Raw genomic sequence first — 27,572 nt, forward strand, 5'->3', positions numbered from 1 at the left:
TGCATCTATACATTTAAGTTATACAATATTTTACCTCATGAGGAAATATGGAAAGTCTGCCTTAGGAAAGTGTAAGTTAACACTTACTACGAAGCTGTACACGACCTGCTTAAAGACAACTATAGCACACTGAGGATTAAAATAATAAAGGAAAAGAGATTAATGAAGAAACCAAAAACTCTCCTCTGGATTTTTTGGTCAATTCTTACAAATGTGTATGTTGGTACCATTCATGCATGTGTTTTTGTTTAAAAGGAGAGGGAGAAGAGGCATGTTCAAAAGGAAGAGAGTACAACAACAGAAAGTAACCATTTGGATATTTTCATAATCGTTGAAAAGAAAAGAAAAATCTCTGTTTTAGAAACGTTTGAAAACTTTAATATATAGATTGCTATGAAATAATGCCTACCCTGCAAATATCTTATAAAAACTAGAAGAACATCCTTGTAATCAGATCAGACATACTGGCTATTTGTTTCATTTACTGACTGAGGAGAGCAGCAAAGATGGCTTCATTCCCATCCCCAGAATGTAAGGCTGTGCTATGCCATAATGTCCATGTTCTCTATCCCCCATAACAATTTAATATCTAGTTATTACTTACCTGTGTTAAAATATAGTTTCTTTGGGCTTCTTCTATGACTACTAAACTGGCATTGATATAGTCATTCTCTGTGTTCTGCAGTTTTACACGACTATGGTCATCTAACAATAGAAACAAAGTTAAAATTAAGACATATGACAAACATATATGGAAGTGAAACTCCTGTGATAATTTCACATATTTCCAGAATTTATCATCATGTCATGGTGTGATATCAAGGCATAACTGGCATTCATTTGGTCTAAATGCAAAATTCACTCCTACCTTAGTTATGAATGACTAACATCGCCATTCTTAACTCTTGCAAATAAAAATGTTATATATAAAACATCCATATTCTCTGTATAATCAGAATTTTGGATAATCATTCCGAAGTTCTGATGAAAACGGAAGCCAAAGGTGATTTTTGGATAATAACAATTTTGAGATTGTGAATCTTGTCAGGATCAGGCCCTATATAAATACTGATTGTGAAACAAAGGAAATGCAACACAACTGAGGAAAAGTTAAAATTGGAACCTGGAGCATATATTCTTAACATCGCATTAATAGATTTTTACACTTAATTGTTTGATAACCTAGTGGCAGATGACATCCTCGTGCTAATTTGCTCCCTAAGGCTTCAGCAAGTAAGTGAGCAATTCAGCAGAAAATCACTAGCCTACAACCATATTGTCACACACAGTTCCCACATTATCAATATATCTTCTTGAAAACAATTTAAAATATGAAATAAAAAAAAGGGGGGGTTGTCAATGCAGTAACAAGGCTGAAATTTTAATCAAGGATCAGGAGAATCACAGTCAAGGTTCTCACAACAATCTTAACTCTCCTCTCTTGCATACTGTAATTATCGCAAACCCAAGCACTTAAAAGGAAATGAACAGGTAAGTTTTATACTGTCCACATCTTTAAAAGATTTTTTTTGTTTTAAGTATACTGAAATGCATCTCTCACCACAACACAACTATCTTAACTCTGATCCATGGATTGTTGAGAATTTTATTTATTTCGCATTATATTTGTTAACTTGATTTCATGATTCACAAATGTAAATGACTACACTAGGTGCAAAGCACTGAAGAATTAAACCCCTAACATCCAACTGGGCTACCCACTCAGTAGAAAAAACTCCCATTCAAACCAATGAGGGAAAGATTGAGTCCAAAACCACGTACAACAAATCCTTAATAATTTGCCAAAGTATAATCTATTTCTCTAAGACAGCTAGTGCACAAGTTTTCAAAGAGATTTAACCACTCAGAAAATGAGTTAGAGGTAAGCAAAGAATAAAACTGAAGTAAAATATTTCAAACCACAGTGATTTAACAAGAACAATTTGATTTTTCCCCAAAATTTTTAGAAACATCCTCCTTTGTCTTCAGAGTTAATGTGGCAATTTTCAAGCCAAAGTATAAGGCTGTACAAGGAAGCGGATTGAAATCATAACTCTGGAGAGACTACTGCCTTTCCAAAATATACAAGAGAGTCAAGATTGATGCAGAAACCTAATTTTGTAACTTTGATGTCCTCCAGGTGGATTACTTTTTATGAGAAAAAGAGGGAAATGACCCAATGGTACACATTTTATGAAGGACCCCCAAGCATTGGGCTTCTCTCCCTTCTTCCTCTATGCAATAGCCTACATCCACTGGTTTCAGAGTAGCAGCCGTGTTAGTCTGTATCCTCAAAAATAACAGGAGTACTTGTGGCACCTTTGTGACCTAAATTTGTTAGTCTCTAAGGTGCCACAAGTACTCCTACATCCACTGACCCTTGAGAGCACAATTGCAAACTCTTGGGGAAAAGAGATGCACTGATGGTTGGGACAATTTTGGTTTGTTTTCTTTCTTGGCTTTGGCAAAAAGTTACTGGTTTAGCTATGTTTGCATTAGTATTTCTAGTATGTGGCAAAAGGACCTGGAGCTGTAGGTAGGCTTTTTTTTTTTTTTTTTTTTTTTTTTTTAATTGTATACCTCTATATGGAAGCTAACACACATGTAAATTACAGATTTAGAGATACTATGTATGTTTTAAGCAAAATATATCTCCTTACATTGTATTGCCTGGAAATGAAAATGTTAATAGGTTTTCCTTTCCTGTATTGCTTTATTTTAATCTGAAATATTTCTACTGGACAGAAACCAAGATCTTTGTAAATATTACATGTCATTTGCCAACAGGAAAAACTTAAGATCTTGTTATAGTAAATCACTCATACAGATGCTAGTGTTCTCGGAAAGATGATGTCAGTAAGCACTGTTAACAGTTTAATCACTCTGCAACTGCTGTATCATTTCCAAATAGGAGATAAAAGACCCCAAAGAGGTTTCACACAGTAACGTGCACTCACAAGGTATTCAGCCTTACTTTTTAAAAACACTACAAGAGACAATGAGTACATTTAAAATTCCTCTCTGTAAAACATGGTGAAGAGAATCTTGGGGTCGGGGTAGTGGGAAATGATACCAAAATTTAAGTGCTATCCTATGAATACCAGCCTGTAATCCATCAGAAAGAAATACATGCAGTACAAGGATGAATTGATCCTCTCCTTTCCACCAAAAAGAAGGTTCCTGGAAGACACTAGGAACTAGAAAACTCATGTGTGTCCTGGCTTGCTATACTGAAATCAAACAAGCCAATTTTTGAGTGTTAATGTTTCCAGTCTGTAAATAATTTCCAGTTATTAGTCATTCAATAATTGAACTGATTATATAAATAACAGAACTTCTTCAGATGAAATTTAGTTTAAAGAACCCCACTTACCTAAAAATTTATTGTTAGCCATACCAACAGAAACAGCTATGATGTAGGATATCTAAAATTTCTAACACAAATTTTCCACTTCAACAGAACGTGCCATCGGCACAAGAAGTGGAAATCTCGAAAAATGCTTCTTATGCTGGTTCCCCTATTAAGAAGGCTTCTATACCCAGAAAAACAACATCTGAAATTAGCAACCTCTTCAGTTACTCGCTTTAGTTGTAGACTTCAGTATGCCAGGATTTCACCCAAACACCATTGTTTTTGAAGGGGGTCAGAATTTCATGTTTCACCTCTTTGTCCACTCTCATATACATAAAATTGTTTACATATATTGAACAGCCAAGTGGAGAACTTTTGGTACCTCACCTGCTGCTGTTCTTACAACCAATTAATGGGAGAAGAGAGGTTTATTTGAAAATAAGTTATGTTTCCAGAAATGAAAGCACAATGAGACTTTTAAATGACCTTTGGTAAAGTTTAGCAAGCATGATTCCTGTTTCCTAAACATGGCATTATTAATTGCCAGGAGGATGAAATACTATTTACTGGATTAAAAAAAAAAAGTTAAAAGAAAATGTGGGTGAAAAAGCCCTGAACCATCCCAATGGCCCAATGTGAGGCACCCTTGCAGACAGCAAACCCTCCTCCCTCACACAGCGAAATCTAAACCTGATTATTCCTAGCTAAGCCATCCAATTCCAATATATTGTAAAATACAGTGCTGACAAACAAGATTCAGAGACTGCATAAAATAAAGGGAAGGCCAAGAGGTTTTCCTCCTTCGCACCATACTACCACTTGCTGTAACAATTAGTGTGGACATGTTGCATAAATCAAGGCCTAGTCCATAACTTCAGTATAACCACTGCACAGAGTTCTGATTATATCATGCTATGCTTTTTACAGCATGATTTTCCAAATATTCCAAGCATCTGCAGTTCCTCCAATTTATTTCACTGTAATTTGTGGGTGTCATTTCTGAAAAATCAGGCCACTAATTTTGAATCAGAATTTGTATCAGCTATTACATGTTTTGTTTTAGTTATTTTCTGATGCATCTTTTAGTTTATTCCTAAAGTGCTTATCATGGTAAACTATAAGTATCAAAATTTGTATATATTGTTAAAATCTACATCCCCAGCATCCATCTCTAGTCAGGGTGGATTTGATTTCAATCAAATTGATTTAAATCATGATTTAAATCACTAATCAGGAAGACTCGATTTAATCATGGTTTTCTACATAAAAGTGCATTCTTATTGGTTGTTATAACCTTAATACATATTCTTCACAACTCAGATAGATGTAGGTTTAATTTTTAGAAGTTACACACTATAGATTTTTAAATTATTATTTATTGTGAAAACTTTTCAGATTAGTTTTACAGCTATATCAGAAAATGAATGATTGTTTGGTTATTTCATTTACCAAAGATAATTGAAGCAGATATTTATGAAGTCATTGGGAGGTGAACTATCATTAACATTTGGAGGATTTTCTTGCCATGCTGTATTAGGAGGCGACCACCACCAAACAGACATTTAAATTGTTTTATTTAACTAAAACAACAATGTTAAGTATTTTGGATGTTTTTCTTCAATAGCAAACATAATATTTTAACAAAACAAGTATATGTCCCTCGCTTCTTACACTTATCTCCAGACTTCTTCTCCTTGTCCAGATCTATTCCGCTCCCAACAATCTTCTATTCATTGAACTTTTTGAAACTTTGCACTTTTAGAGAGAGGTAAGGGATTGACTCTGTGTACACAAATTTGCAGAGGGACAATAGAGTTGAGGTCTGTTATTTCTCACCTCTCTATATTATTTATTTATTTTAAAACATTTTTGCTGTTAACAAGCATGTTACCTCTGGAGACACAAATCCACAGTTTGAGAACTGCAAAAGTAAGCATCTCCGATGGTATCTTCTAGACCAGGGGTAGGCAACCTATGGCACGCATGCCAAAAGTGGCACACGAGCTGATTTTCAGTGGCACTAACACTACCCGGGTCCTGGCCACCAGTCCGGGGCGCTCTGCGTTTTAATTTCATTTTAAATGAAGCTTCTTAAATATTTTAAAAACCTTATTTACGTTACATACAACAATAGTTTAGTTATATATTATAGACTTATAGAAAGGGACCTTCTAAAAATGTTAAAATGTATTACTGGCATGCGAAACCTTAAATCAGAGTGAATAAATGAAGACTCGGCACACCACTTCTGAAAGGTTGCCGACCCCTGTTCTAGACCAAGCACTAAGTCCCATTGGGTAGACAGAAAAATTAACCTAAATAATCTATACAGAAACCTGTGGAACCCCATAAGATTGGGTCCCTAATCCATGAACTATTGGAACTCATTTACAAAACTTTTCTTAAGCATTACATGAATATATTGTCTCATACTATAGAATTAGAATTTATAATCCCTATTCCATGAGATATCTTTGAGCTATAATTTATCTTAATTAAAACTAATCTTTAGATAGGTATTTTCCTCAAAAAGCATTTTATCAAAAAAATCTGATTTAAATAAAAAAAAAAATCGGATTTTTTTAAAATCATTCATTTTTATCCACCCTGTCTCTAGCTCAATTTCTAATACTGATGGCACAGCTGAAGTGCAATATGCCTATTTTTAGCATGACATCTTCCTGCTCTAACAATTAAGAATTGTGAAGGTGCTAACAGTAAATCAGATACAAAACTAAAAATCACACTATAGAGGAACAATCCGATGACTTTGACAGGACAGATAAGAATTTGAAGGCCATTCTTGTAAGAATTATAGCCCCAAAAGTTGTTTTCCTTTTAACAACGTGTTTTCTGAGAAATGGTTTCATCTGTCAGGAAATGACTAGCTTTCAAACTGAACCCAGTGACATTTCAGATTAGCTTCCTCTTTCACTACTATCATACAGTCAAACTGCCCCTTTCTCTACTCTAGAGCAATTTGTACTACCAATCAAATGCCAGAGTACATTTTTTCTATTAGCCTCAGCAAAAACGAGTTATTTTTATAGCCTTTTCAAAGTTATTTATTTATCCACCACAATTAGCTGCACACTAATAAAAAATAAATAAGCTAAAATATTTATGAAATTGTAGACAGTATAAAAATGAACACTTAAATATCTGTTAGAGGTTATATTTGAAGATTCACATGGATTTATGTTGTTTTTGTTTTAACAGTTAATATGGACTATGTTACATATGTTTCAGTGTACAAGTTTAATTATGCTTTCTCTGTGAAAGAAGCAAATAATAAACTCAAGTGACATGAACCATGTTACAAAGTGCACTGAAAATCAATGGAAAGACTGCCATTAACTTCAGTGGGCTTGGATCAGGCCTGTAATGCCTAAGGCAGTCAAGAACTTAAAAAAAAAAAAAAAAAAAAGCTGTTGCTACTTTTTTAGCCTGTATATTGGAGGCATCTCAGCTATAAATTTATGGGCAGACATTAATTGGTTTCACTGTTTGCCACATCTAATCCATAATGCCCAGAAAACAATCTCATGTGACACTGTGAGAAGATTCTACCAGATTATTATAGTGGATATCTAATCTGTAGTCTTTTTAGAAATTAGTAGTCTCTGGGTTTGCTCCCATTGCCCCACCACTCCACAGCATAGTTTTGCCATTTGATAATTCAGATGAAGCTCAGAAGCTCTCTTGTCCCATAAATCAGATTTTTTTTTTTTTTAAGGATCACCTTCTTGGAGGAATAAATGATAAAATTTTCAATTTCAACTCGGAATGATTAGTGCCTCCCTAATAAACTAGTTAGATAGCTTCTAGAGAGCTACCAGCAAGCACAGGCAACTACTATTACCAACACTATAACATTTAAACAAAGTTAAAAGTATATTAAAGTTGCAAAGTCTAGGACTCAAAAGTTACATGTACCAAGATTAAGGATGCCATGCAACCTTAATTCGGCATTCTTGTATGTATGTGTTATGATCAGGTTCTGCGTACCCCAGGAGACTAAATTCCACAGCAGCAAGTCCTAAATGCTATGGAATTTTGCGTTTACGGTCATGGAAAATGTTCACTTATCCCAATCTCATGAAATACCCTTTATTGCCCCCACACATACATGACTACCCCTTATTTGAAGATTTATTAAAACTTGTAAATACCATTTTAAATATTAATTGAGTTTATGATAATTGTATGGTATACATGAGGGCAGTAGAAGTGTACATTTGAGAGAAAAATAGAGGGTAGGCTAATGGAAGTGATGTTTCCCTAATATGTCCCTTAAAGCATTGTCCCTTATTTTTCCATGTCGTTTTCCCTTATTTTCCAGCCAACAAAGGTGGTCACCTTTGCACATGCATACACTCACACCCCCTTCCCTCATTGCGGATATCTGAAAATACTCATGATGTAAAATTCAACAATGATTATTTTAAAGGGCAATTAATTTAATTATGCTCTCCTGGTGGCCTGGCTCCAACGGCTGCAGCTCCTGCTGTGTTGTACAGGTGGCCCAGCTCAGAACCTCCTTCTTTCCCTGTGTGCTAAAGAAGGGAGGAGCTTGTGGCTGGCTGCAACAGCTCATCTCCTGGGCCTCAGTTGCTGTACTGTTCTGCAGACAGAAAGCTTGCTAGCCTACATTTACCTCTCTCTCTACTCCCAGCTGGGAGCTCAACCCTGATTCCCAGCTGTTGCCTGGTTCCATGGAACAGTGCCACGTAATCCAGCTAATACCCTCATGGGAAAACTGGATCGTAAGAGGCAACTGGAAGCAGGTCCTGCCAAGACAGGAAGAAAGAAAACAAGTCCTAAGATGACTTGCAGCAAAATTAATTCTGTGGCAAAAGTGCTGAATTCTATAGCATCTCAGAAGAAATTCCAGTCATGAAATCAGAGTTCAAGGGGCCTCAACAGATGAATACAGCAGATTACACCACTCAGAGATACTGTTGCAGGCTCTCTAAATACAACTGTATTGGTCTGCACTCAATATTTTTGCTGTTCTCTTTGCACCAATCAGAGAGAGCTACACATACTTTTAAAATTAAGGGTATATCTACACTACGGGATTAATCCGAATTTATATAATTCGAATTTGGGAAACAGACTGTATAAAGTCGAATGTATGCGGCCACACTAAGCACATTAATTCGGCGGTGTGCGTCCATGTACCGGGGCTAGCGTCGATTTCTGGAGCGTTGCACTGTGGGTAGCTATCCCATAGCTATCCCATAGTTCCCGCAGTCTCCTCCACCCATTGGAATTCTGGGTTGAGATCCCAATGCCTGATGGGGCCAAAAACATTGTCGCAGGTGGTTCTGGGTATATCCTCCCCCCTCTCCAGGGAAGCAATGGCAGACAACCGTTTCGCACCTTTTTCCTGGGTGAACAGTGCAGACGCCATACCACGGCAAGCATGGAGCCCGCTCAGCTCAAGACAGCAGTCATGAACATTGTAAATACCTCGCGCCTTATCGTGCAGTTTATGCTGAACCAGAACGTGCAAAACCAGGCGGCGAGGAGCAGGCTACGGCAGCGCGGCGGCGAGAGTGATGAGGATATGGACATGGAATTCTATCGAACCGCGGGACCCGGTGCTTTAGAGATCATGCTGTTAATGGGGCAGGTTATAGCCGTGGAACGCCGATTCTGGGCCCGGGAAACAAGCACAGACTGGTGGGACCGCATAGTGTTGCGGGTGTGGGACGATTCCCAGTGGCTGCGAAACTTTCGCATGCGTAAGGGCACTTTCTTGGAACTTTGTGACTTGCTTTCCCCTGCCCTGAAGCGCCAGAATACCAAGATGAGAGCAGCCCTCACAGTTGAGAAGCGAGTGGCGATAGCCCTGTGGAAGCTTGCAACGCCAGACAGCTACCAGTCAGTCGGGAATCAATTTGGAGTGGGCAAATCTACTGTGGGGGCTGCTGTGATGCAAGTAGCCAAAGCAATCACTGAGGTGCTGCTACGAAAGCTAGTGACTCTGGGAGATGTGCAGGTCACAGTGGATGGCTTTGCTGCAATGGGATTCCCTAACTGTGGTGGGGCGATAGATGGAACCCACATCCCTATCTTGGCACCGGAGCACCAGGGTACCCAGTACATAAACCGCAAGCGTTACTTTTCAATGGTGCTGCAAGCTCTTGTGGATCACAAGGGACGTTTCACCAACATCAACGTGGGCTGGCCGGGAAGGGTTCATGATGCTCGCGTCTTCAGGAACACTACTCTGTTTAAAGGGCTGCAGCAAGGGACTTACTTCCCGGACCAGAAAATAACCGTTGGGGATGTTGAAATGCCAATAGTTATTCTTGGGGACCCAGCCTACCCCTTAATGCCATGGCTCATGAAGCCATACACAGGCAGCCTGGACAGGAGTCAGGAGCTGTTCAACTACAGGCTGAGCAAGTGCAGAATGGTGGTAGAATGTGCATTTGGCCGTTTAAAAGGTCGCTGGCGATCCTTACTGACTCGCTCAGACCTCAGCCAAACCAATCTCCCCATTGTTATTTCTGCTTGCTGTGTGCTCCACAATCTCTGCAAAAGTAAGGGGGAGACCTTTATGGCAGGGTGGGAGGCTGAGGCAAATCGCCTGGCTGCTGATTACGCGCAGCCAGACACCAAGGCGATAAGAAGAGCACACCAGGAAGCGCTGTGCATCAGAGAAGCTTTGAAAACCAGTTTCATGACTGGCCAGGCTACAGTGTGAAATTTCTGTTTGTTTCTCCTTCGTGAAAACCCGCCCCCTTTATTGACTCATTCTCTGTAAGGAACCCACCCTCCCCGTTCCCCCAGCTTGCTTTCAAAGGAAATAAAGTCACTATTGTTTAAAAATCATGTATTCTTTATTAAGTGATTATAAACATAGGGAGAGAACCAACAAGGTAATCTGGGTGAGGTTTGGGAGGAGGATAGGAGGGAAGTAAAAGGCCACCGAAAAAATTCAATATAATGACAGCCTTTTGGTTGGGCTGTCCACTGGGGTGGAGTGGGAGAGTGAACGGAGCCTCCCCCCCCGCGTTCTTACACGTCTGGGTGAGGAGGATATGGAACATGGGGAGGGGGGAGGGAGGTTATACAGCGGCTGCAGCGGCAGTCTGTTATCCTGCTGCCGTTCCTGAAGCTCCACCAGACGCCGGAGCATGTCCGTTTGATCACGCAGCAGCCCCAGCATTGCAGCCTGCCACCTCTCATCTCGAGCGTCCCTCATGACCTCACGTTCACTGGCATCTTTCCTAAATTTAGATACCGTGTCCTTCCACTCATTCAAATGAGCTCTTTCATTGCGGGTGCATTCCATTATTTCCGTGAACATGTCGTCTCGCGTCCTCTTTCTACGCCGCCTTATCTGAGATAGCCTTCGGGACGGAGGAGGGAGGCTTGAAAAATTTGCAGCTGCTGGAGGGAGGGTTGAAAAAAAGGAGAGAAGTTTTTAAAATGATACATTTTACAGAACAATGCTTATACTCTTTCACGGTGAACAACACTATTCACATTACATAGCACATGTGATTTCAGTACAAGGTCGCATTTTCCATCTTAATATTGAGTGCCTGTGGCTTTGGTGTTAGAGATCACAGACGCAGGTCCGGGCAACAGAATTCAGCTTGCATGCAGCCATGGTAAGCCACTGTCTTTCGGCTTCTGCGCCCTCCTTTCCCACATACCAAGCAAAGCCCGTTGACTGCTGCGGTTTTCCTGTTAACCTTCAGCAGCAGAAAACGAACTAACCCCCCCCCCCCCCCATCCAATTCTCTGGGATGATCGCTTTATCCCTCCCCCCACCACGTGGCAGGTATCAGGGAAGATCCCTGCAGAAATCAAACTAACCCCCCCTACCCACATGAATTATCTGGGATGATCGCTGTACCCCTCCCCCCACCGCGTGGCTGGTAACAGGGAAGATCCCCGCTAGCCAAACGCGAAAAGCTCAGGGCCAATTCCCCCCACCCTGCGCTTGGCTAACTGCAGGGAAGGATTTCTTTTCAGCCACAGGCAAACAGCCCAGTAGGAACGGCCACCTCTGTCCCCTTAATGAAGTTCCCATATTTCAACCAGGTTACCATGAGCGATATCACTCTCCTGAGGATTACACAGTAAGATAAAGAACGGATGTTGCTTGAATGCCAGCAAACACCGGGACCATACGCTGCCAGGCTTTGTCATGCAATGATACCAGATTACTTGCTGCAAGCATGGCGTGGTCAAGTGTCCTACCATGAAGGACGGAATAAGGCTGCACTGCCCAGAAACCTTGTGGCAAGGCTTTTGGAGTACCTCCAGGAGAGCTTCATGGAGATGTCCCTGGAGGATTTCCGCTCCATCCCCAGACACGTTAACAGACTTTTCCAGTAGCTGTACTGGCCGCGAATGCATCCCAAGTCCTCAGGGCAAAATAATAATTAAAAAACGCTTGCTTTTAAACCATGTTTTATATTTTAAAAAGGTAAACTCACCTGAGGTCCCTTCCATGGGGTCATGGTATTGGATACTGGCTTGGGAGGGTTGGAAGGGTACTTCAGTCAGGCTGAGAAAAAGATCCTGGCTGTTGGGGAGAACGGAGTGCTGGGTGCTCTCCGCAAGCTCGTCCTCCTCTTCCCCATCCGCAGAATCCTCAGGTGTAGCTGATGAGATTATCCCCGTCCCGGAATCCACTGTCACAGGTGGGGTAGTGGTGGCGGCCCCCCCTAGAATTGCATGCAGCTCGGCGTAGAAGCGGCATGTCCGCTGCTCTGACCCGGAGCAACCGTTTGCCTCCTTTGTTTTTTGATAGGCTTGTCTGAGCTCTTTGACTTTCACGCGGCACTGATCTGAGTCCCTATTGTGGCCTCTCTCCATCATGCCCTTGGAGATTTTTTCAAAAGTTTTGGCATTTCGTCTTTTCGAACGAAGTTCTGCTAGCACCTCTCCCCATATAGCGATCAGATCCAGTACCTCCCGTACGGTCCATGCTGGTGCTCTTTTTCGATTATCGGCCTGCATGGTTACCTGTGCTGATGAGCTGAGCTATCTGTGGTCACCTGTGCTCTCCACGCTGGGCAAACAGGAAATGAAATTCAAATGTTCGTGGGGCTTTTCCTGTCTACCCGGCCAGTGCATGCGAGTTCAGATTGCTGTCCAGAGCGGTCACAATGGTGCACTCTGGGACAGCTCCCGGAGGCCAATACCATCGAATTGCAGCCACACTAACCCTAATTCGAAATGACAATATCGATTTTGGCGCTACTCCGCTCGTCAGGGAGGAGTACAGAAATCGATTTTAAGAGCCCTTTATTTCGAAATAAACGGCTTCGTTGTGTGGACAGGTGCAGGGTTAATTCTATTTAACGCTGCTAAATCCAAATTAAAGCTCAAATTCTGGAGCAAAATTCTGCAATGAGGAGTGAATTCCCTGGGAAAAGGGGAACACATGGGCACTTTGACAGACTCTTGCCCAGCACTATACACGGGTTCTACGGCAAAGTCAGGAATATAACTCGACTGTCATGAGTTCAAGCCTACTGCCTTAACTACAAGAGACCATCTTCTCTTCTTACAACCCTGTCTGATTCACCATCAATCTGGTGTGCAAAATGAGGCAGTGCTCTGTAGAACAAATATTCTGTGATAATGTAATTGAACACTATCATAATGCACACACACAAGAGGGCCATCTCAAGGGCATGATGACTGAAGTCAATGGAAACAAGAATTTTTGCTATAAGCTGGGGACTTATCAGTTGGAAGCAACAGAGGAGGAGAAAGACCTGGGTGTACTGGTTGATCACAGGATGACTATGAGCCGTCAACGTGATGCAGCCATGAAAAAGGCTAATGCACTCCTAGGATGCATCAGGCAAGGTATTTCCAGTAGAGACAGGGAAGTGTTCGTACTAGGGATGTCAAGCATTTAAAAAAAATTAATCGCGATTAATCACACTGTTTAATAATAGAATACCATTTATATAAATATTTTTGGATGTTTTCCACATTTTCAAATATATTGATTTCAATTACAACACAGAATACAAAGTGTACAATGCTCACTTTATATTTATTTTTTATCATAAATATTTGTACTGTACAAATAAAATAGTATTAAGTGAACTGAAAAATACAAGTACTGTAATACAATCTCGATCATGAAAGTTGAACTTACATACGTAAAGTTATGTACAAAAAAAATAACTGTACTCAAAAACAAAACGTAAAACTTTAGAGCCTACAAGTCCACTCAGTCCTGATTCTTGTTCAGCCAATCGCTCAGACAAACAAGTTTGTTTACATTTGCAGGAGATAATGCTGCCTGCTTCTTGTTTACAATGTCACCTGAAAGTGAGAACAGGCGTTCGCATGGCACTGTTGTAGCAGGGATTGCAAGATATTTACGTGCCAGATGCGCTAAAGATTCAGATGTCCCTTCATGCTTCAATCACCATTCCAGAGGACATGCATCCATGCTGAAGATGGGTTCTGCTCGATAACGATCCAAAGCAGTGCAGACCATGCATGTTCATTTTCATCATCTGAGTCAGATGCCACCAGCAGAAGGTTGATTTTCTTTTTTGGTGGTTCAGGTTCTCTAGTTTCCGCACTGAAGCGTTGCTCTTTTAAGACTTATGAAAGCCTGCTCCACACCTCGTGCGCCTCTCAGATTTTGGAAGCCACTTCAGATTCTTAAACCTTGGGTCTAGTGCAGTAGCTATCTTTAGAAATCTTACATTGGTACCTTCTATGCGTTTTGTCAAATCTGCCATGAAAGTGTTCTTAAAACGAACAACATGTGCTGGGTCATCATCAGAGACTGCTATAACATGAAATATATGGCAGAATGCAGATAAAACACAGAGCAGGAGACGTACAATTCTCCTCCAAGGAGTTCAGTCACAAATTTAATTAACGCATTATTTTTTTTAACGAGCGTCATCAGCATGAAATCATGTCCTCTGAAATGGTGGCCAAAGCATGAAGGGACACACGAATGTTTAGCATATCTGGGACATAAAATACCTTGCAATGCCAGCTACAAAAGTGCCATGCGAACATCCGTTCTCACTTTCAGGTGACATTGTAAACAAGAAGCGGGCAGTATTATCTCCTGTAAATGTAAACAAACTTGTTTCTCTTAGCAATTGGCTGCACAAGAAGTAGGACTGAGTGGACTTGTAGGCTCTGAAGTTTTACATTGCACTCAAAAACAAAAAAGTTATGTAACCAAAAAAACAAAAACAAAAAACTACATTGTAAGTCCATGATAAAGAAATTGCACAACAGTACTTGTATGAGGTGAACTGAAAAATACTTTTTTCCTTTTATCATTTTTATAGTGCAAATATTTGTAATAAAAAATAATATAAAGTAAGCACTGTACACTTTCTATTCAGTGTTGTAATTGAAATCAACACATTTGAAAAAGGGGAAAAATATCCAAAATATTTAATAAACTTCAATTGGTATTCTATTTTTTAACACTGCGATTAATCACGATTAATTTTCTTTTTAGTTAATCACAAAATTTATGAGTTAATCCATTTTTTTTTAGTTAACTGCAATTAATCAACAGCCCTAGTTAGTACCATTATACTGCTGAGACCTCATCTGGAATTGTGTGTGCAATTCTGGTTTCCCAAGTTTAAGAAAAATTAATTCAAACTGGAACAGGTGAAGCGAAGGGCTACTAGGATGATTCAAAGTATGGAAAACCTTCCTTACGAGAGGAGACTCAAAGAGCTTGGCTTATTTAGCCTAACCAAAAGAAGGCTGAGGAGAGAGATGATTGTTCTCTATAAACACATCAGAGGGATAAATACTAGGGAGGGAGGGGAGTTATTTAGGTTATTCGCCAATGTGGACATAAGAACAAATAGATATAAACTGCCCATCAACAAGTTTAGGCTCGAAATTAGGTGAAGGTTTCTAAACATTAGAGGAATGAAGTTCTGGAACAGCCTTCCAAGGGGAGTAGTGGGGGCAAAAAGTTTAACTACCTTCAAGACTGAGCTTGATAAGTTTATGGAGAGGACTGTATAATGGGACTGCCTACAATGGCATGTGGCCCATCGGGGATTGCCAGTAGCAAAAATCCTTAACGGCTGGAAACAGGACACTAGGTGGGGAGGGCTCTGAATTACTACAGAGAATTCTTCCCCGGGTACCTGCCCACATGTTCAGGGTCTGATTGCCATATTTGGGGTTGGGAAGGAATTTTTCCCCAGGTCAGATTGGCAGAGACGTTGGTGGTTTTTCTCCTTCCTCAGCAGCGTGGTGCAGGGTCACTTACAGGTTTAAACTAGTGTAAATGGTGAATTCTCTGTAACTTGAAGAAGTCTTTAAACCATGATTTGAGGATTTCAGTAACTTGGTCAGAGGTTGGGGTCTATTTCAGGAGTGGGTGGGTGAGGTTCTGTGGCCTGCAATGTGCAGGAGGTCAGAATAGATGATCACGATGGTCCCTGTCTATGAAAGATCCCCTTTGACACCAATGGGCTTTGGATCAGGCACTAAGGTTGCACAGGCAACTTTAATGCTAGCATTTCCTTATTTTTTGAGTACTTGACTTTATGGTCTTAATACTACACCTTTTAATCTAGTTTTTGCAGATAATTAACTACAAAAATTGAAAAACAAGTTCTGTTGTGCAGAACCATACTGTTCTCCCCCCCCCCCCCCCCATGGGTCATCAGCAGGGTTTAAATCCAGGATTTCCAGATCCACAGCACAGACCTCTACAGCTTGAGTTAAAAGAGCAACTGATAGAAGTAGTTGGTTTATCCTCTGCGGAGCAGCTATGATAGAAGTATGAACATACATGGCCAGCAGCTTACACACTATTTACTAGACAGCAGTGGAATGCTCAGAACTCCTCAGTTCTATTCCTGGCTCTGGAGGGTCTACTTGCTACAAACAGCACAATCTAACACAGAGTTAGCTCATTCATTCTGAAAGATAGTTAAGCAGTGGCTGAGACTTGAGTCTGGTATACCAGTTCTATCTATTCTACTTGTGCAACCTCCCAGTTATCCCATCCGTAAAACAGGAAAAGGGAACAATATGTGCCTTCCTCCTCAGGGAAGTGTATTGAGCATTGCTCAGTAACAAGGTCTGTAAGACCACAGTACTAACACCATTCTCATCCTGGGTTCTATATCAGCACTCCTTCGTCTAGGCCAAAGGGATGGCTGTTGCCTCTCTCTGAAGCTCTAGTTCTATAGGGCACAGAAACATGCCCAGAGCAGATGGAAAAGTCAGTAAGACCCAAGAGAGTGCTCAGTCAGTCAGAATGCAGGAAGGTCTGTGGGGCCTGGCAGGATCTTCAGTGCAGATGCAATGTTCACAGATTTTAGTAACAAGCTTCTAACAGGCTCTATGGGGCATAGCCAAATAATTTTCAAAGGCTTGTAACTAGGCCAAAGCTTGGTGGATTTTCACGGCTACAGGAAAAGGCATCTCTGACTTCAGAACCAAATCTCTGATTAATTTTGAATTCCTGCTCCAATCCATAGAGGCACTGAAGCTTTTTAAAGAAAGGGACGGGGGGAGGGGGGGTAATGAAGAGAGAGAGATCTATTCTTCCTCACTTCATCCTTCCAAGTGGTTAAGTTGGGTTGCTGATGCTTAGTAGAAAAATTCAGCATGAGACAGATACCAAGCATAGAACAGTTAAAGTTTGGCAAAGCTATAAGCAACTAAAAACAGAAGCTTCTTAAAAAAAAAAAAAAAAGTGTTAAGTCATACCAATAGAGCTGCTACTAGCTCCATAAAGATTAATGTTTTATTATTAGTATTTTACACCTGTATACACTTTTCATCCAGATATTTCAAAGCACACACAAAAAAAAAAATCCTCATTTTTACAGACAGAGAAACTGAGACACAGATATTTACCAAATTTACCTTCGCAGCCACTGATTTTGGTTGCCTAAATCTAAGACATTTTGGGCCTAATTTTGAGATGTGTCGACAACTTGCAGTTACCACTCACTTCAACTGGAAATGCAGGTACTCAGCACTTCTCAAAAATAAGACCCCAGGTATGTCAGACTGGGCTCTCAAAAATCAGTTTTGGCCCAAGTGACTTATTCACTATGTGGCTTTAGCTAAGTGGCAGAACTGGAAACAGAAGAGGAGTTTCCAGATCGACAGGCTCATGCTCCAGTCACTAGCCATGGTGCCTTTTGTGTCTTCTTTGTCATGTAGGAGAAACCTAACATTAAACGAGGGGTCATAAACCATTAACCTATTTTGTCTATAATATTTAGAGAGCCTCTAGACCTGGATTCGCAAAGAAGTAGCATTAAGACTTGTCTTGTCCCTTCTGAACAAGAGTTATGATATCGGGCTCTGATTAGGTAACAAGTTTTGATTAAACCATCAATATTTTTACGTAGCGGATAAACATAAGACAAGAGCACTCAAGGTGATATGACATGGAAAACATTATCTGAAATAGTTCTGTAAGTTCTTTGGAAGAGATGTCATGCCAAACCCTTAAATATAGACAATTAAAAAAAAATTTTAAGGCCAATAATTCTGACAGATGAAAACATGTATTTTAAATGTTGTTAAAAGACTGATCAACACTAATTCAAATAGTGCTACAACAAACAAAGTTATCAGAGGAAATTCCCTAAAAATATCTTAGCAAGCAACACAGGGCTTCTGTATGAGACAGATACCAAAATAAGAATGGATAAATATTGGGGGGGAGGGAGAATCAGATTTAAATCAAATAAGAATAAATCTATTTTAAATAAAATTTGAAAATCTGACAACCTACATTAACATACTTAGCATACTCTATTAATATCATTTAAATTAAATTTAAAAAAACACTAATATTCAAGTGCTGCCAAAGGTTTAAAGAAAGTCAAAACACTGAACTGGTGGAAGTCACTGGCCAAGTACCTGGAACTAGAGTTTGTTGAAGTGCAAAACCAGCTTTAGACAGCAGTAGCCTCTTCTGCAGGGGCAAAGATAATATTTTCTATATTTCAGTTTATTCAACTAGTTCAGTTCAATGACTAGTTCATTTAACACTGAGAAACTGACTGGGAGCTGGAAAACTTATTTTTCTCTTCCAATCTATGAATAAATACTAGGTGGGAGAGGATGAGATCTACTAGTCCTAAAGTCTTGAAAGATATTATGACCAGAAACAATCAGTTCAATTCACTATCTACAGACCAGAATTCCTTTGCTTAATAAATCAGTTTTAATTTATCAATACATGTTTTCCATTTAATTTTTTTTCTTATGTATCCAGCACAGTTAGGGTAGTTTCGTTTAACTAATAAAAACAATTTTAAAATGCTGGTTTTGTGCATTTTAATTTAACTCCAATTTCCCTCCAAATGCAGCTTGACAATTCACAAGTAACAAAACAAATCATCTAGTAAATAAGAAATACCATTCACCATTTTCTAACATAATAAAAAGTGTAAAAATATAAGAATCTAACAAATTCCATAAAAGTATGTAAATAAAGGGGCACAGCTAACAAAGTAGTGGCCAGCCAGAGATTCCAGCCAATAAAAGTAGAAGCAGCCAAATCAGGGACTCCTGTTTTGGGATGAGGGGGTAAAATGGGGCACAGCCAGGGTTACCTTCCCAGCACTCCCTTGGACTCAGAACTGTACAAGAGATAGCACCCCGACTCTCTTGGCACTAAGAGCACAGGTGGTGCTGTGCCTTGCCTCCATCCTATGTGATCTAACCTTCAGGGAAACTACAGAGACTCGAGCAAGTAAGAGCAGAAGCAGCCAAATCAGGGATTTCTGGACATTTCAGAGACATTTCTACATATGGCTGGACTTTCTCCATCCTGTGCTGATTGGGTGCTTGATCCAACCCTCCCTCTCAGTTTCTTCATCTCAGCTTTTTTCTCCTGCCCTGTTCCCCTCAGTCCCTTTCCCTTTAACTAATCCCCCCTCCTAAGCACCCATCTGACACATACCCCCCAAAAAGAATCTTGGCACTAACATGACATTTGCCAACACAACATTGTTTACTCTGCTTGTCTGTTCTACCCCTTCACCCACCCACTGCTTGTCTTGTCAATATAGATTGTAAGCTCTTTGGGGGCAGGGACCACTCTGTTTGTACAGTGCCTATTACAATGGGACCCCCTTTCTTGGTTGGTCCTTAAGCACTACTGTATTAAACATGATTAATTATAGAAACCAGTGAAAATCAACCTCTCTTTAGGAAAATAAATACAAATGCAAAACAAGATGGAAATTGATTATGTAAATCAAGGTTGCCTGCTTGTTCATTTAAATCATGATTAGAATCAGTGATTTAAAATTAGTCCACCTTGCTTGCTCACAAACATTTATATATTTGTACACAGTGTCTATAACTACCATTAGAGTAATCACTGTAACAGTGTGTTATAACAGCCACTGGTTTATTTTTTCCCCAAAGGTACATATTTTAGCATGCAAGCCAGTTTATAGAAGGACCAAACTTTCTATTGGGAAAAAAAAAACAGATACATCTCAAAAGCGAATCATTTTAGGTTATACATAAAGGGTTCATAAGAATCTCTTTGAAAAGGAAAAAAACGAGACAAAAATGTTTTCATTATGCATTTAATTACACCGGGCAAAGGATATATACTTACATGGGCTGACATCTCTGTATCTATTTCGATTTCTGTTTTCTGGATATTTTGCAACTCTATGAGGATAGTCATTGGATTTATGCCGAATTTCCTTAAAATTACAAAAATACAGTTTAATAATAAAATCCTCAATTCAGAGTAACATTCTGCACAGCAAAAAAAGAGCATCTTCAAGCCAATTTATTAACATTTTAAAATAATCAGATTACAGTTCATCGAGGTTCACCTTTGCTCAGGACTTCATTTGTGCCTAGCATTTAACCTGACTATTGAATACTGGCATTTAGAACTATCAGCTTCTTACACTTGTCTAGTCAGTTAACACTGCACAGACAGCATAGACACAATTTGGTGAGTATTTCACATGGCATGAAACAAGGGAGGATGAAGGATTTGGCATGGCTATGCTCTTCGCATATGGCCTCATATGGTGTCTCCCATGCCAAAATGGGACTTAGATAGGACTAGTACTGTTTTACAGATATCCCCTCTGCACCATGAAGTGCCTGCGAAATCCAATACAGCTCCTCTCTGTTGTCAAGACTGATAGTTCTTGGCGATTTCAGTATCATACAGATAACTCTGAGTTAGCTTCTGATTTGTAGCTGTGGTAACAATCATGGGACTATTCCAGTTGTCTGACAACTCACACAGGTGACCACATTCAGGGTCTGTTTGGAATGGAACAAAGGCAATTAACTCCATCAGAGAGAGGTCACAACACACCATCCCCAGGACAGCAAGGGAAGTATTTTGAGGGTCTGCTCTCAGAAGTTCCTAGAACATGTATATTTCCAGAGTGTTCTGAGAGACAATTCTATTTAACAGTCCAGAAGAACGGGGAAGTAGATTGTGTGAAGGGATGGAGAAGGGGTTTTAGCGATTGGCCCTTGACTAATGACAGTGGCCTCAAAATACAGAATTTCAGAAACGTAGAAGAGAAGAGACCTTGAGGGGCCATTCAGTCCAGCGCCCTCTGCTGAGGCAGGCCCTAGTATACCTAAATCATCTCTGACAGGTGTTTGTCTAACCTGTTCTTAAAAATCTTCAATGATGGGGATTCCACAGCCTCCCTTGGTAACCTATTCCAGTACTTAACTTTCCTTAAAAGTTAGACATTAGGAAAAACTTACTAACCTACATCTCCCTTGTGGCAGATTAAGCTTATTACTTCTTGTCCTACCGTCAGTGGACATGGAGAACAATTTATCCCCATCCTCTCTCTAACAGCCCTTAACATATTGGAGACTTATCAGGTCACCCCTACAGTCTTCTCCCCCCCCCCCCCCCAAGAAGAAACATGCTCACTTGTTTAAACCTCTCCTCATAGGTCATGTTTTCTAAATCTTTTATCATTTTTGTTGCTCTCCAATTTGTCTGAATCTTTCTTAAAGTGAAGTGTCCGAAACTGGATACACTATTCCAGCTGAGGCCTTACCAGTGCTGAGTAGAATGGGACAAATACCTCCCATGACTTCCATACAATACTCCCGTTAATATACCCCAGAAAAGTGCATCACATTGTTGGCTCATATTCAATTTGTGATCCACTATAACCCCCAGATCCTTTTCAGCAATACTATCACCTAGCCAGCCAGTCACTCCCGATTTTGTAGTTGTGCATTTGATCTTTCCTTCCTAAGTGTAGTACTTTCCCCTTGTCTTTTCCCAATTTCATCTTGTGGATTTATGTAAGTCATTTTAAATTCTAACCCTGTTCTCCAAAGTGCTAGCAACTCCTCCCATCTTAGTGCCATCTGCAAATTTTATAAGCATACTCTCCACTACATTATCCAAGTCATTAATGAAAATGTAGAACAAGTATCTGGCCAACGACAGATCTCTGTGGGACCCCACTGAATATATCTTCCCAGTATGATAGTGATCCATTGATAACTACTTTGAGTACAGTCTTTCAACCAGATATACACCCATTTTATAATAATTTCAGCTAGAACACATTTCCCTAGTTTGCTTATAAGAATGTCATGGAAGACCAGTGTCAAAAGTCTTACTAAAACCAAGATACATCATGTCTACTGCTCCCTCCCCCCCAAAAAAAATAAAAACAACAACATCCACTAAGCCAGGAATCATGACAAAGAAGGAAATTAAGTTGATCTGGCATGATTTATCCTTGAAATCCATGCTGGCTATTTCTTATAGCGGTATTATCCTGTAGGCGCTTACAAACGTTGTTTAATAATTTGTTCCAGGTATGGAAGTTAGGGAACTAAGAGGACCTGGGGTATAGACCAATCAGCCTTTTTTAAAAGAACGGTACTATATTTGCCCTTCTCCAGTCCTCCGGGACCTCCCCTGTCCTCCATGAATTCTCAAAGACAACTGTTAACAGTGCCAAGATTCCTTTAAGTACACTCGGCTGAACTTTGTCAGGCCTCCCAACTTGAATACATCTAACTTATCTAAAATATTCTTCAATCTGTTCTTTCCCTATTCTGGCTTGTATTCTTTCCACCTTGCTGTTAATGTTAACTGTGTTAAGCATCTGGTCACAACTAATCTTTAAATGAAGTCTGAAGCAAAACAGGCATTAAACTTCTCAGGCCTTCTTGATATCGGTTATCAGACCCGCTATTTAGTCCCACTAAAGAGTGGACTACACTTTCCTTCATTCTTTTCTTGCTCCGTAGTAAGAAGAGATTCTGTAAATATAGGTCTTTCATGTCCCTTGCAAGATGTAACTCATCTTGTGCCTTAGCCTTTCTGATTTTGTCCCTATATGCTTGCTCTATTCATCTGTATTCATCCTTAGCAATTTGTCCATTCTTCTACTTTTTTACTCCTGGGGGAATTCTGCGCCCCTGTGCAATGCAGAATTTGTGCATAATTTCATGTTTCCACTACAGAATTGGGGCTGTAGAGCTGCTGGCAGCCATTAGGGGCTGCTGGACTCTGCAAAGCCCAGCTCTCCAGCTCACAGTGAGTGGAGTGCCCAGGCTGGTGGGGATGGAGGCTCTGCACACTCTGGCTGCCCGGCTTGATCCTCATCCACCCGGGGACAGAAGAGAGCCCAGGAGACCCAGTTCTCGCAAAGGGTGAAGAAGGGCAGGGCAGCACCACACCACATCCCACAGTAAAGAAGCTGGGGGGAGTAAAGACTCTGAGGAGAAGTAGGAGGGTGTCTGGGCTCTGAGGATGCCCTGCAGCTGAGCTCTGAGGGGAGAGGGTGCCCCAAAGCTGGGCTCTGGGGGGAGAGGGGGGAGCAGGTGCGCGTGTCTGGATTGGAGGGTGCCCCGCAGCTGGGCTCTAGGATGTCATGGTGTTTTTTTTCTTAAACTCTCCTCCTGAGGGATTTTTTTTTTTTTTTTTTAATCTGTATTGTTGGCATACTTGACAGATACTTTGAAATAAATTACGAAAACTGAAACTGGAGTGATTATGTTGTGTAATGTTGACAAAAACTACACAGAATTTTTAAACATTGTGTGCATAATTTTTAGGTGTAACTTTTGTAGTTTTCCCTTTGATTTTTAAATGATTAAAGAGTTCTTGATGGAGCCATATTGGCCTCTTACTATTCTTCCCATCTTTCCTTCTCTTCTGGTTAGTCTCCTATTATGCCTTTAATATCTCTAAGTGCCAACTCTCCTGACTTTTTCCCTTAGATGTTCCTCCCAAGAACTTACCTACCAGTTTTCAGAGTTTGTTGAAGTCTGCCTTTTTGAAATCTATTGTCCTTATTCTGGTACTCATTCCTCCCTCTCCTTAGGAATCTTGATTCTATCACTTTCACCCAAATTGCCTTTTACCTTCAGATTCACAACCAATTTCTCCCTATTGGTCAGAATCAAGACTAAAATGCCCACCTCCCCTGCTTACTTCCTCCACCATCTGAAACAAGAAATTCTACCAACATGTTCCAAGACCTATTATAGACAGTATTTGTGCCCTTCCCCAGCTTCATCCTCCAAGGCCAGCTTCATCTAATACAGTCAAATAAAAGAGATGGCTAGAGTGCCAGGCGTCTGCTGAGTCTGACTAACTGTGACAGAGACTTTTTGTAGTCTCTGTAGTTCTATCTGAGGAGATAAATAAAAGTTTTTTACTCTACAATACACCTTGTCAAGTCTTCTCTTCTTCCTTCACGTCAGTGATGCTGCTACTTCTGACAATAAGGTCCTACATGACTCAAAAAATATTCTCCCCGTTTTTCCTCTCCAGTAAAGCCATTGAAGGGGTCCTGACTATTCTTTGCCTCGACTATTGTAATCTCCTCATAGGCTTCCTTCAATCTACCTTCTGCATCATCCTCATTGCAAAAAAGCCCCATTCTCCTCAAATCTCTTCAAATGGTCTTCACTGTTCTTCCTGAAAACAGGCATAATCAGAGAGGATTTCTATGGAACTATAACCTAAAATTAATATTGTCACTTATATTGAAATATCATTACATATAAACAATTTAAACATTTGTGCATTAAAAATATGCGTGATAAGTGTTGTGTAGTTTTCCATAAAAATAAATATCACGTTTTTATTTTTAAAAAGTCTCTCTTAAAAAGGTTAGTGCACATTTACTGACAATTTTGGAGCAGCTCAATCTACTAGAGATACAAGAGCTAAAAACAACAAAATTATCCAAAAGAAACCTCTCATCAGAATGCACTTCTTTAAGCCCTTCTCTCTCAATATGCATGTTTACATACAAACCCCTCTGATTTGCCACAGAAGTTAAACTAGCAGAGGATATCATTACAATGACCCAAAATCTGTTGGAGGAGAGTTGACCCCAACCACACCTCAACCTCTCACTCCAATATCACAGAAGCTCCCACCTTTGAACTGGGCTCCACAACTGGGAGGAACACGATCAGGGATCAGGTGTAATACACAGCATCATCCCAGAGCAAATCCACACAGAAATATCACTGGGGACAAATGCTAATCAGAGAGTCATCATTGCATGGACCCCAGGGAGTAGCACAAAGAAGCCAGTCTTCTATAGAAATTCCTAATCTCTCCCCAGAGAGCCATGGAATTTCTCCACAAACAATGGCAAGTCCATGGAACTGGAGGGCTCACTCTACAAGGAAGGAAATCCCACCTTCTTTCACCTATTGAATTTTTCCTTAAGAATTCCCTGAGCATAATTAGTAGTCTCCCTTGCCTCCAGTATTTATTACCTATCTATATGGGGAGGCTTGGGGGACAGGAGGAGGGGGTAGGAAAGTAAGTAATACTTCAGCACATATATCAGACATGTCAATGGTGAAAGTAATTTCATGTGAACAGAAATACTTGCATAAAAATATTTTTGCCTCTGTCACAAAAACCCATTTATCTGGTTTTATATTTTATTTAATAAAATTGCAGAAATATTACAAACAAAAAACAAAAACATTTTAAGGAGCAGAGATAAATGAAAAATTGCTCAAGAGATTACTGAAAACACTTCACAGTGTAAAACACCAGAATGGCAGAATTTGGAAATATCTACACAATATAGCTGAATTCAGAACAGAAAATCTGTAACTAACTGAAAAGCCTTCCAGAGCTTTTGCTATTTACATTTTCATGTGAATTTATTCCATCCGGTTTATTTTAATAAAATTAAGATGATTTAAGAAAGATAATTTACACACTATGGACATACACCATGTGATATTCTGCATACATTTTGCTAGTAGTGGTGGGCAATATTGGTTACAGAACTACTACTGGTACACTTTGCCATCTGTGAAATTTTGCTTAATTTATTATCGTCTGCCCCGTTAAATTTAAATCTTAGTATTATTTCACTGTTTCAGATACTGTATGTTATTTGCATATATATTTAACAACAAAGTTTAAGAGTAAAATACATTGCAATTTTAGTTTAACAGAATGAAAGCACAGCATAATGGGATAGGAAGTCAGCAGGTTTGCCATCTGACTTTTACGTATGTCTTAACATGGCTGTGTAGTCACAGCACCAGTGCTGCACAAAAAACACCCCCACAAGGGAAGTAGCTCCCAGTGCTGTCTACACTGGCATTTTACAGCACTGAAACTTGCAGCACCCAGGAGGAGGTGGGGGGGGGAGGGTTCACACCCCTAAATGAGTAAGTTGGAGCACTATAAAGTAGCAGTGTAGACAAGGCCTTCACAAGTTACATTCACTTACTGCTGCTTATTCCTCATTTGTAAAACACACCTAATATCTAATAAATCTGTGGGGTGTGATGCAAGCTAGATCAGCAATGTTTGTAAAGCTATTTTATAAAACCTTAACTCAAAGGATAGGAGTGCAAATTATTATTAATCACTACTATTTTTGCTAAAATAGGACACAGTTGCTCTGATTCAGGTGACCCCTCACCCAGGACATTAAAGACAGTTACTACACATCATGCAACTTCTAGTAACATGACAACGTGTGACGTGGTCCAAGGTATACACAGGGTGTGCCATTAAATCATTACAAACAGTTAACGCTGCCAGAATATTGGTGCTACGCTGTAAACCAAGGGACTAGCATGAATGCCCCAGCACCACTGCAAAGCTGGCAGCCGCTGCAGCCCTTTGCTAACTCGGGAGTATTTCACAGCTATTGCTTTATACCGCTGCAGACCGAAACCCAGGATAAGAGGGGTCAGCAGCGTGCGAAGGGCAGCCCGGCAGAGCAGCCTGACAAGCACATCGCGGCACTGCTTCAGCAGGCAGCGCCCGAGAGGCCAGTCTAAGAAGTGGGGGCGTCGGAAGGCGAAAACTCATGGTCGCGCGTGCGCATTTCACTCTGCTCTGCCCTCTGGAGCATGCGCACTTCACCCAACACGCTCATCCGCTCACCCCCCCCCTCGTACTTGACGCATGCGTGCTTCCAACAGCCCTGTGCACCTCCTCACGTCTCCCATGGAGCATGCGCACTTCCACGGCGCTATTCTCCCCCCCCGCCCCTTCTCGGAACATGCGCAGTATCGTCACACGGCTTGGTGCTGGCGCTGCCGCGCGCACCTGAAATCAAGCCGTGGCCCAACGACTTCCGCTCCCCAGTACAGGAAAAGAGCCGCGCGTGCCGGCCAGAGCCCCCTGTCTCTCCCTCCCCGCCCCGATAAAGGGAGTCCCTCGTTCACTCACAAAGTAGCGAGCCTGCCAGTCGTTAGCAGTGTCGATCTCCTGGAACTCCTGCTCTATGGAGGCTGCCATGGCCGCGGCCGGAGCGAGGGTGGCCGCTGGAGTCCTGCAGGCTCATAACCTCTCGCTCGCTTGCTACGCCCAGAGCACGAGCGGCGGCGAGCGCTCCGTCTTTGACTGCCTCACAGTTCGCCGCGGCTCGCTAGTCCCCGCCGCCGTCATGCGCATGCGCGCTCCCAGCCAACCAGCCTCCGCCTACCCGGGCAGTCGAAACCCCGCCCCAGGGAAAGCACCTGGGCTGACGTCACGATCCGTTCTGGGCCGGGGTGGGAGAACACACAGGTGGGGAGGGGGCGGGACCGACAGTGCGCTCCCTACCCGCTCCGCTGTAAGTGGGGGAGAACAGCGAGGGCAGGAGTTGAGGCAGGACCAGAGCCCCGCCCCTCTCCGCGCCGCTCGGGGGTCTCCGCTAATCCCCAGCGCGCGCTGGGCTCGGAATCCTGAGAGGTGTGACTGGCTGACAAACCCCCAGCA

At 41.1% G+C, this 27,572-nt stretch overlaps 1 protein-coding gene across 3 annotated transcripts in view; it reads right to left on the reverse strand.

Annotated features, from left to right (window-relative positions):
- PTPN2 (protein tyrosine phosphatase non-receptor type 2) overlaps positions 1 to 27,274 on the reverse strand; it is a 60,637-nt gene extending 33,363 nt beyond the window's left edge. For all 3 annotated transcript variants that reach the window (XM_065398704.1, XM_065398705.1, XM_065398703.1), the window contains exons 1-3: positions 27,042 to 27,274; positions 19,962 to 20,052; positions 605 to 705 (exon numbers count right to left, since the gene is read on the reverse strand). In XM_065398704.1, coding sequence (XP_065254776.1) covers positions 605 to 705; positions 19,962 to 20,052; positions 27,042 to 27,110 — 261 coding nt within the window. In that variant the 5' untranslated portion in view covers positions 27,111 to 27,274. The remainder of the gene's footprint in view (positions 1 to 604; positions 706 to 19,961; positions 20,053 to 27,041) is intronic.
- Positions 27,275 to 27,572: the final 298 nt, after the last annotated feature.

This window comes from Emys orbicularis, chromosome 2 (genome assembly GCF_028017835.1).
Source record: "Emys orbicularis isolate rEmyOrb1 chromosome 2, rEmyOrb1.hap1, whole genome shotgun sequence".
Taxonomy (NCBI): domain Eukaryota; kingdom Metazoa; phylum Chordata; order Testudines; family Emydidae; genus Emys; species Emys orbicularis.